A 12,118-nucleotide genomic window follows, 5' to 3' on the forward strand; every position below is an offset into this window, starting at 1 on the left:
GCGATTTCTGCGTTTACCCGGATAAAAAGATACCACCGCGATGTCGGTTCGCGACTGTGTGTGTGTGTGTGTGTGTTTGCGTAGGTGGTTAACGCGCCTCTCCGGTTCTACCAGCGATGAAAAACGAGATTCAGTGGGCAGCTTGGGGGCCGATCGAATCGCAAGATAGATACGAGCAATTACGTCAGTCAACGGGCACCGGGCACTCGGTGGCGGGCAACCCGAGAAGCGTGTTACGTCTCTATACACGTGCATATTAATCCACCGTGCCGCGTTTTACCGCGAAACATATTCACCCAGTCGCGAATCCTGCACAAGCCAATGCGTTCCACGCGGTGTGCGCGCCGCACGATGGTTACAAAACGTAACCGTCTGCCACCGTATTGTACATATATACTTACCAATATGTGTACTTTGTTTTTATGTATATATGCTCTCTATACTCATATGCGTATGTATGTATACATATATACACATATACACACACTATGTGTATATATGTATGCTATAATATTTTTTCGTACGTTAACAAATGATCGCGACTGTCGTTTCTATACCTATAGCCTCAACTGGTCTGTTTTTCTTTTTTTGATTTTTATCTTGCCCTCTTCCGCCTGACGATGCTTCTTCATGCTTGCTGACACAAAAAAAATATCTTCGTGCGCTTCGCTACCCGCCAATTAACACCTGCCGACAAAAATCATGCCGACCGAATTGTTGTGCACCGATGCCACTCCAACCTCTCCGGACGACATTAAAAACGGCCCGCACGGATTAAAAAAAAAAACAATTGAACGAAAATTCCACCGATCGTCCATGATGAAACGAAACGAAAAAAAATGTATAACGACGAAACGGCGCGAACATGGTCGAAAAAACACATGAAACGATACGGGACGATCACGTGACCGGATACACGGTGGTGCCACGATACACGCGCACGTTATACATGGCGAATATAATCTGCTCTCTCGACTTTTGGCGCATCCATGACCGTGAATATTCAAATAAAACGAAAATTTAATAACAACAACAAAAATATATGCATACGTTATTCCGGATGAAATACGGGAATATTTGGACGGATCGATCATGTAAAAAAAAATAAATAAAAAATAAACAGACGGCTACGATGCCGACGAATGTGGCGGGAATGGGTGCGTTGGCCGGCGGAGTGTCAGGAGTTCCCGCGACTGCGGTTCCCGGAGGACTTCAGACCGCCAGTATGGCGAACATCGAACTCGGCAAGAAGCGGATGCGCGACTCCAATGATGATCTCCTAATGGTACCACCGCTTATGCATGGAGTACACTTTCCTTTTGTTCGTTTTTTTTTTTTTTTTTTTTTTTTTTTTTAGCGAAAATGGCTCTCACTCTTCGCGCTTTCTCTGGTCTCGTGGGAAATCTCTTGTCTCTTAACCCGTTAACCTGGGATCTTTGACTCGTTATCGGTTTTTGCTTTTTCGTTTTTAATCGAATTATTTGAATCGTATTTGCGATCTTCCGATACACTAGGTTCGTACGGTAGATTATTTATGTTTCAATTTACATCGGCGGATATGAGTTCATGGTAGAGAAATTCACCTGGTTTAACGGGTTCACTTGTTCCGAAGCGGTTTTCAGCGAAACGGATATGTTTCTGATAGAATTCCGAAAATTTCGACGACAAAGCATTGGATTGGAGCGAGTAATCGTAAATCAACACCTTGTGTAGATTCAACCGTGTACCGTCTGTTTAATGAAGCAGTAGAGTTTTACAGTCGTTTTGATTTTTCCAAATTGATCATTTTCAGTTTTGATTCGGACATTAAAATGAAACTTTTCGTTCTTTTAATATGACGGTTTTCGCATGGTTTTATAAGTATTATAGAATGTGACTTTTAGTACGAATACTAGTCTTTTGAAATATTATTTGATATTTGCCTTGTAATTTTCGTATATTACTAGTTTTTGTATGAATTATAATGTTTTCGTTACGACGGAGAGCACAGAATTGAATTCAATGATTGTTTCGTGACACTTGACATTTCTTCTTACATATCCTTCCACCATAAAGTACAATAACTTTTTTTTACAAAAGTCATAAAATTTACTTCGAAATAAATTTCTAGTAGATCTCTTAAACAAACCAAATAAGCCTATGAATTTATAATTCTGCATTGCCGGTAGTTTCAATACTAATTACAAACTAGTACTTGAAGTCTATACAATCTTCTATAAAAATGTCACGAAATATTTCCATTCCAATTGACAAATTTGCATTGTGCGTGTACATATACCATTTAAAAAGAAAATTCCAAATCTCTGTTATTAAATATTGTTCAAGGAGCTCGTTTACATTAGATATCCAACAATACCTCAATGTCCACAGAAAATATCAGTATCGAAGGAACTTTCAAGAAATGTCTATTTTTCCAAATGCTGGTAAATAATTCTGTTTACGAGTTCGATTTCCACGAAACGTCCAGATCCCCGTAGAACCGAATAGGAACGAGAATCGCGAAGTTCCGGGTGCCATTTTCCGGAAGTATCTCGTAGTCGTATCTTTAAGTTACGAAATATTATAGTCATTGCGATTGTGAATACAAATACACTGTCGAGCGCGCTTAGAGCTCTAGCTCCTGTCTCTCGTATTTCTCTTTTTTCTCCTTTGTTTTTTTTAATTTGTAACAAGAGGTCCGCCGTGTTTTTCTGTCTGGCCTCGGGGGCAACTGTACACGGTTCTCGAGGTACATTTTCCGCGTTTTCCGGTCGCACGCTGCGCGGGGCTCGAGAATCCGCGTTATTCAACCACCCCCCGGTACTTTTAATTTTACTGCAGATATTTTCACTCGAGCCCCTTTCTTTTGCATTTTTATTTTTCTCTTTTCTTTGTACTATTACGATACTCATTACGATCGCGCACGGTACGTGTATGGTATTGTCAATGGCTTCTTCGAAGACCAGAAATTCGAGAATCTATCCTCGTTCTCTCTCTCTCTCTCTCTCTCTCTCTCTCTCTCTCTCTCTCTCTCTCTCTTTCTTTCTCTTTATTTCCCTCTCTTTCTCTCTGTCGACTTCCTGTGTTCTCGAGTTCCGAATTTTCTTGACTTTCACGTTGATTTCGCTTCGTACTGTCGTTCGTTGCAGTGTTGTCCGTGTCAGAGCTTACGCCTCGTAATGTATTTATAGATCGCTTAACATTCGTTTTCTCGATCATCGGCCACGAATCAGCGGATCGCAATGAATTCGTGGTCGCTGATACCGATACACGATCGATTATCAATGTACATGTCACCCTCCTTGGCGAATCCTTTGCCAGCGCCGAGAGAGGGAGGGCTCGCGATCGATCGACGATCCATCAATCGATCGCCGTCCGATCGTTCGCTGTGCTTACTGGGCTCGAGCCACGCGCGCAACATTTCCATGAAATTTGGGATACAGTAAGGCCTGGATGCGATCGTTTACGAAACATTTATTTTTTTGTTCTCTCTCGTACGTTCTCTAATGTGGACAAAAATATTGTGCCTCGATAACAACAATTCGATATCATCGATAACGTGGATTTTCAGTTCGTTTCTCAGTTAAAGATTGATATTGTTCAGCGAAACATAAATTACAAACGCAATTTTATTTCAATTCTGAATTTCGCGTGAATGATAAAGCTTAACCAAGACTTTGTCGGCTGTTTAAGCGGTGATCAATGGTATGTCTGGTTATTAAATTTTTCGTTTCGACACGACAAGAGCACATAAACGGTCCACTTCACGGTCAACCCCACCGGTTTACCATCACCGGATGATCCAACAGCCTTACTGTGCTCCAAATTCGCCCTCCAATGGATCCAAACACTTTTCCATTTTCAAGATTCTCGTGCGCGCGTGCTTCGCAACAACACACACACGTCGACGAAAACCGTCGTAAACTCTAATCTCCGTTACGTCAGCTACCATCATCGCGGCAAAAAAGAGAGAAAAACTTGACCGAAGGAATCGATCGATATGAAAGGATCGAACGAGAGAGTAATGCGAAACGATTTGAAAAACAACAACAACAAAAAAAAAGAAAAACAGAAGACAACCCCCCTTTGGTACTGCGTTCACGGAGCGTTAGATCTGTGTAATACTCCGAGCTTGCGCCGATGATGCATGTTGTGCTTAAGCGACTACCGAGGTGATGGTGTAAAATGTCATCACCCTCGACGCTCTGGACGATGACCCGGAAGTTTTGTCTTCTTCTTTTTTCTATAGATATACCAGCGATCCACGGTGCTCCCCAGCCCCCGCGCGCGGTGTTTTTTTTCCACTCGGCTTTACTCTGGAGTTCTTAACTCTTTTCTGTTTTCTTTTCATTTTTTTCTTTTTATTATTGTTCGCCCTGTTTCCGTGTTTGTTTTTGTTGGTTTCAGAGCCACGTCGGGACTGCTAAGAGCACAGTAGACCGCTTACATACATATGGACGCGCACACATACATACACATACACACACTGTCGCCTACTTTCTTAACGCTACCTCTCTCTCCCTCCTCCCCTCTCTTTCTCTTTTCTCTCTTCTCTCTCTCTCTCTCTCTCTCTGTCTCTGCCCCCTTCTTTCTTCGTTCTCTTGAACGATCTTAGCTTTCTTTCGACGCTTACGTCTCTCGATCCACTTTTACTCTCTGTTTTCTGTCGATCGACAGCAACTGTCCTCCCCAGACGTATATGTAGACGGCCTTGTTGAGTTCTGAACTGTACATGAAATTTTTTGGAAGGATCGAGAGGGGGTCGAACAGGTGAACAAAGTTTGTGTCGAGCCAGATTTGAGAATTATTGCAGTCGTTGAGTCTTGAACGATTCATGGACGAAGTTAATTATTTTCTTGGTTCTGTATAGGGTGTTACGAATTCGGATAAATTCTGATTCAGGAAATAAAAAATGAAAATTGTAATTTGCCTTTTGTTAATATCTCGTCGCGTCCGTTTGAAACCCATAGAAATAAAGTGAAAAGTATTATATACACATCTCGAAAGTACAGTTGTTAATACTAGAATCCGAAGAACGAATGAATATCGTTCACGGTTGGTGCGTATCGAATATTTCAAATATTAAGGCATCTTTCGTTTAACCATATTTTATTCTTGAAATTATAATATTCTATTTATGGAATCATAAAACTATTCAGGTCAGTGTTTGTACACGTTTATTTATAGATTTAAATTGTTAATATAATTCTTATTTAATTGTTCTTATTTCATTGTCTTATAACATTTGTTATTACGTAAAATTGTTGTACAATATACACAAGTAACTACACTTTTTTTTTACCGAAGAATTCTGACACTTAAAACCTTTCGTAATCTTTGACGCAATATTTTCAATTATGATTTCATACGAAAATTTTTCACCCATTTGACATTCCAAGTACAAACCATAACCCATCAATTTTCAGCACCCTGTATACATCTTCGGAGAATAGTAGAGACAGACGAGACTCGTATCGCTGCACCTGGGCTTGCAACAATGTTCCTCTCCCTTCTCTGTAATCGACAACACTGTTGAGCAAGAAAATTTGTACTTGTATATCTGGCCAGTAATACCGAACCAGCCCCGTATCGTCTCGTGTCAGCATATATTCTACGTGTTACCTCACATCCGATATATTACAGACAACAGAAACACATACAAATTTATCGTGATAGTTAACGATCATTACTGTTCTCCTCCCCATCGCTGAACTCGGACAAAACCTTACCAGCTTTCCAGCTTTTGCATCCGAACTATGCAGCTTCTAACTTTCATCACTTCGATCTATATACGACTTGTTTTCGTTTATCACTTTCCGTTGTCCGTCTCGTCGACGTGTACGTTTAATCGATCGACGAACGTCTAATCATAGGTTTTTTTCGTTAGTCCCGTTTCGTTCCATTTCTCTTTTCTCCTCCTATTTTTTTTTTTTTTTCGTCTATCAACTTTCTTGCTTTCGCTGCGATTATTGTACAATTGGTTGTGACAAACGAACGCAAAATATAACGGACGGTTCAGGGAACCATTTCCGTTTTCATGCGAAATCGATGCGAAAAGGAAATCCTTCTTTCCTCCGTCGATCGGAGAACGGTCACGTTCCGTGTTTGCGTTCGCCGATGATACCTCGTTTTAATGGATTTTTATTTGATTCTCCAATTAAAAGCAGGACCAACGATCCTCGGTTTAATTGGCCCCGTGACGGTCTTCTTCCATAATAGAAACTGTGGCTGGTCTTTCTGACACGCTTTTATTTATTTTTTCCCTCCTTCAAACAGTTGAAACACAAGGAGAGAGTAAACGAAAGAATACTGAACATTTTACAGTTATCCAACAACGAACGTCGTCATTTGGGAACGTCGCCGCAAGCTGCGTCATCGGCACAACTTTTACACACTACTACCACTACTATATTATATTACTATTGACCACATGTTAAATACTACAAGCCTAATTTTTCTCGTGTACGATTCCCCGATTTATTCTGTTTCTATTGAAAAAGCGACCGATCCAATCCGAACCTTCTTTCCCTTGTTTCACCATTATCCCATCGATATGCCCAATAATACAGACGCAACCTATTCCTCGATATTAGTTGAAACCAATCCTGTCTTTGTTGCAGATGGACATGAAGTCTGTCGGATCGTTCTACTACGAGAACTTTGTAAGTGCAGAATCTAACCACTGAATCATACAACTCATACGATTCTTTTTATCTATAAATGTATCTGTCGTGACGAGAAAAAAAATACGAAAATGATCGAAGTACATAAACTGAAGACCGCGCGCTCTTTCCGCGTCTATGCTGTACATTGCTTCCCGTACGTTCCGATATTCTCGAATTACTCGCGCGATTAAACTTCAGAAGCGAAAACAAAAAAATTAGAAACTCGAGCATCTTTTAACCAGACCTAAAAAAATCCCCGAGGATGCCTTTGAAATTGTTGTCGAGCTAGATTTGCCTAGCTTAAAGTCACTTAGCACTCGAATGCAAAACATCGGGAGACTTCGCGGCGGGTGTTCCGATCCGCTGGATTGTGATACGGTTAAAAACAAGAAAAAGCCGAATTAAAACGGAAAAGATAAAGAAGAGAGGAGTACAAAACGTGTGGAGGCTGTCAGCGAAACTTTCACGCGATCCTACCCAGACGTCATCTTTTGTCCACGCTAATCGTAAACACATCTACGCTTCTATCTTTTGCAGGCCTTCCCAGGAATGGTTCCGTATAAACGACCGGCGGGCGACAAGTCCGGCATGCCGGTCTATCAGCCTACCGGCGCGACGACCTATCAACAGTTAATGCAGCTGCAGCAGCCCTTCGTGCCTGTGTCATGTGAGTACACTGGAACACCACCCCTACCCACCCAAACCTCTAACCAATCGGTCGTGCAACCCCCGAACGTGCAAAGCAACCACCACGCGGTGGTGGTTCAGTCCTCCTCCTCCTCCCAGGAAACCGGTGGCGCCACAGTCAATAACTGCGCCGACGCCAACAATGGCGTGCTGATGGATCCCTGCAACAACCCACCGCCACCGCCTCCGACCGCCGACAGTAACAGTAACAATAGTAACGGCAATAACAAGCAGCCAAACGCCACGCAGAATCACGACGCCGAAAACGCGCATAACTCCCCCGAATTGAATCACTCCAGCCCGTCGACGATCGCTCAGCAACAGTCGCAACAGCAACACCAACAGCACCAGCACCAACAGCATCAACAACAACAACAACAACAACAAGCTCAACAACAGGCCCAGCAACAGGCCCAACAACAGGCCCAACAACAGGCCCACCAACAGGCCCATCAACAGGCCCAACAGCAGGCCGCACAGCAACACCATCATTTGCAACAACAACAACACCACCATTTACAGCAACAACAGCAAATACAGAATCAATTGGCATTGTCGGCTGCGAGCGTACAGCCCGCGATGATGAGTCCGTTGACCTCGGTCGCTGGCCTGTCCTCGATGCCCGGCGTGGTGAACATGGTCTCGATGGCCTCGATGGCCTCAATGGCGAACATGCCGTCGGTCACGATGGCATCATTGTCGAACTACAATGTCACTAATGTCGCCAACCTGAACATGCTGAGCAGCCTGGGCATGGCGTCCGGATTACCGGCGCATCTCGATCCAGCCGCTCTCGCGAAAGAGGCCGCCCAAAAGAATTACGCTAAGGCCATTAAATTGTCCCAAGCCTCGCAGTCGTATCCCATTAGCCAGCTAGCGGCGTTGAATTACACCGGGGTGGCGTTGAACAAACAGGCACTGGTGAATCCCGCGGCTGCGGCCGCAGCCGCGAACCAAGGGGTGACCGGGCTACAGGCCACAGCCGGGACACCTAGACAAGTGATCCCAAACCTGGCCGGTATCCCGGGCGCCCTTACCTCTCCGTTGTCCGCTGGATTTCTGGCCTACTCTAGACCACCGGCGGGCACTCACATCAATCCTTATTCGCTGATGAGACCGCAGATCCTGCCGAATCCTTACGTTCAGGCCTCGATGCCGACCGTTTCCAGCGCCGCCGCAGCCGCAGCGGCCGCCGCGGTCCAGGGTAGCCCGTACGCACAGAATCCTTACACGGTTCTACCGGGTGTCGCGAGCGTTCCCGGAGTTGCCGCCGGCGTAGCAGCCGCCGGTGTACCGGGTGTTCCGCAAATTTCGCAGATTCCAAATCCCGCGACGATCGCGGCGCAACCGCAGGTGGCAATCCCCGTGAGTTCCGGCGTGATCATGCAGCCGTACAAAAAGATGAAGACCTCGTAAACGGTTTCTTAGGGAACGCGAAGCGCGCGCCTCTGGCTTCCGTGCCTTCGAGTCTTAAGATCATTTGGACACACGGTGTGTTTTTTTAATGCTCGTACAGGGGGTGGCGGTGTTGTATGATCTGTTTGCGATTCACGGACTCGTTCGCGTAACATTATTATGCATGGTACTTGTTTCGTCGGATTGTATAGGCTCTGTTTGAATTTTGATATTCAAGTTGTCGGAAACATAGACGGATGTTACGGGGGTTGAGATTAAATCTGTTGGTTATTTCGTTTCTTCTTTTCGTGAGATTGTTGCGTATCAATTGTCATTTTGTCTATGTAAAGCTACGACGATACATCATTTTTTCTTTTTTTTTTTTTGTAACAATTTCTTATGTAATGAAAACATAATTATACACAGAAAATATTTATATACCGTTTTCCAATGCCTTCTCACGGGCATCATTTATTTTTCACGCAATCGATCTTAAGGTTAAAAAGAAATATACACCGACGAGGGATAATTGGGGATCGACGAAAGGATAATCTTCAATTCCATGCTACTATTTACTATAATTTTCTACCTTCGTTCTCGAGCTATGGAGCTTTCCATCCGAAAATAACAAAATTAATTTCCGATTAATTTCGGTGATCTTTGTCTTTCAACAACTTTAGAGACTATTATTAAGGAGCTCGTCTTATTGGACAATGCAGTTCATACAAAATACATAAATGCCACTGAATCTATCACGTATATCATTATAAAAAGAACATTTCATACGCAACAATCTAATCATAAAAGTCGAAAAAGGAACTGACAGCAACTTAAGTTTTGCAGTATAATTCGCTTTATACAACGGTCGAGTATCATTACACCGAACAAGTATCTCTTTAGTATGTATATTACTATGTAACAGGGCGAAATGCCTCGCGAATAACTTGTCCATGTAATCCTGTCAACGTCCGTGCGAGTGTTGATGATCGATTTCAAAGGAATTTTCCTTTTTCTTTTCTTGTTTCGTTTTTTACGTGTCGTTGACGATGTTAAAGATCGTAATGGTAGATCGTTAGTCGAATTTAAACGGTACTATAACAAGGAATTGAGCGAATCGTAGAAACCGTAGCGCGGATTGTTAACGCATGGGAACTGCAGCGGTCGCGCGTTCCTATCCACGAAAGAGAGAATACCAACCGAGCGGATGCGAAACGAGAAATGAAACGTTGAAATAAAAGACGAGAAAACGAAAAAACGGTTAAGAGACAAAACAAGAGTTCCGAAAAAATAATAGATTCATTTTCTAGTCAGACATTGTCGGTGAACAGTGCCTTATTGACCCGATTCCACTTTGAAGCGTTTTCGAAGCTACGCGAAGAATAACGACGCGAAGACTACTTTTCAGTCATCCTCGATTTCTTCGTTTCTCTGGTTTGCGATTTTAACGACACACATTTAATAAACTCGAAACGTCCACGAACGGTGTATGTAATTCATGATTTCAAAGTCATTCTCTCTCTTTTTTCTTTTGCTTTCCTCTTTTCATTCTCTATACATTTACAATCGTCTGTTAAAGTGGATCTATGGAAGACTTGCCAGAGTTAAACTTCGGTGTTTCGCACGAGTCATCGGGGAAATATTATTCTTAAGAGATTTCTCCGTTTCGTTTTCACAATGCTGCTGCGGCGTTCCTTAGCATGTAGACGTAGAGTTTTTAGTTGTACGTTTAAGTGTCATCGATTTGTAGTTCGCTAAACATAGAGATGGTTTTAATTTTGTTGAAAATTTCTATTGCGGCGCGTCGCCACGCGACCTGTTCCGTTTTCTTTTTTTCTTTGTTTATTGTATTGTATATTACGACGGTTGTTGCAACGGATATGTATTTCAAAGAAATGTTCCTTCGAAATTCTATTATACCCTTCTTATATATATTTTTTTTTATACGTATACAAACACACGCACACAAAGTCACACAGGCACACATACACACATGTACACGTACACACATACGGCAAAATGGACGGAAACGACGCTCGGCCTAAGTCACACGTTCGCGTGCGCGATACTTGCCTTTTTAAGTCCATAGAGTTAATATGTATTTAAGCTCTGTCGACTGTTGCAAAGTCCATTTTCTTTCCTCTTTTCGTTTTTAAGTTTCTCGGTCGATTGCTCGTTATTCGAAGTCGATTGATTTTATTCGCTATATATATAAATATATATATATTGTTCGTTTACCGTTTTGTCAGATTTTTAATTTTTATCGTTTATCGCGTAGGTTACTCTTAAAGAGACGGAGAGGGAGAGGTGGCGAGAGGAGAAGGGAAACAAAAGTTAAGGGAAAAGAGGAAGTTTAATTTTCCAGAGGTCTTAAGATTTCCGTCGATCGTAACATTTTAAATATGTATATCGTTTCGCCTGATTCTCGTTCGAATACCCTCGACGGTTCCTCGGGAATTTTGCGCCGATCCGACCTCTGCCCTTTCCATGTTAGTTTTTAGGGGTTAATTGAACTATAGTAACGTATGTTTCCTAGAAACACCTTGCACATCGATGAGATTGAAACGGAAATGCCGTCGTGTTCAGGGCGGTCCTTTTAATTCGTACATATATATATATATATATATATATTATATAATTAACGTACGCATAGATTTAGCAGAGATATCGTCCTATCTTATTTTATCTAGTGTTACAATAATAATAATATTAATATTAATGATACTAGTAGTATATTTATCTAGATAGTATGTAATTAGCATGTGAAACACGAGGCGTCATCCCTCTGTCCTTTGCGGATTCAATTCGGGGGAGTTTGTTGGACATACAGTGAACCTCGTCAATTGCAACTTACGAGCTTACGCATTTAGTCGAGTGAAGAGACGATTACGAGCGAGCCAAAGCGGAAATCAGAGTAAACGAAAAAAAGAACAACAACAACAAAAAGTGACAGATATTACATGCATTTACATGAATTTACGAGAAATGAAACGTGCACGAGAAGGCTGATCTCGATGGGATATAGAGAGTCAGGAGACACTTGGAAAACAAGACTATTAACAAATAAACGGAAAAACAAAAGAAAAAAAAACGTGAAACGAGTTCACATGCGCATTAAAATGACACACGACCGCACAAAACCCGTTCAAAACATATACACGAACACTCTTCGGAGGGCTAATTACACACAGCGTATGCGTCGACGTAATTTAGTAAATTGTGCATTTCTTACCGGGGAAAACGAAAAAGAGGAAAAACGTCCGAGTGGTGTAACGATGTAACGAGAATAGTCGCTCGTTGTAGAATTAATTTCTCTGTTCTGTGTACTCGTACACGTGTTTGCCAGTGATTTGAAAGTTCATTTTAGCCGAGACGATAGTACTGACAAGGGTGGA

General features: G+C 42.3%; 1 protein-coding gene across 1 annotated transcript in view; it reads left to right on the plus strand.

Moving 5' to 3' along the window:
- LOC107189124 (RNA polymerase II degradation factor 1-like) overlaps positions 1 to 8,747 on the plus strand; it is a 43,367-nt gene extending 34,620 nt beyond the window's left edge. The window contains exons 5-7 of the mRNA XM_015577598.1: positions 1,124 to 1,285; positions 6,600 to 6,641; positions 7,182 to 8,747. Of these exons, the coding sequence (XP_015433084.1) occupies positions 1,124 to 1,285; positions 6,600 to 6,641; positions 7,182 to 8,747 (1,770 nt within the window). The remainder of the gene's footprint in view (positions 1 to 1,123; positions 1,286 to 6,599; positions 6,642 to 7,181) is intronic.
- Positions 8,748 to 12,118: the final 3,371 nt, after the last annotated feature.

This window comes from Dufourea novaeangliae, unplaced genomic scaffold, assembly GCF_001272555.1.
Source record: "Dufourea novaeangliae isolate 0120121106 unplaced genomic scaffold, ASM127255v1 scaffold144, whole genome shotgun sequence".
Taxonomy (NCBI): Eukaryota; Metazoa; Arthropoda; class Insecta; order Hymenoptera; family Halictidae; genus Dufourea; species Dufourea novaeangliae.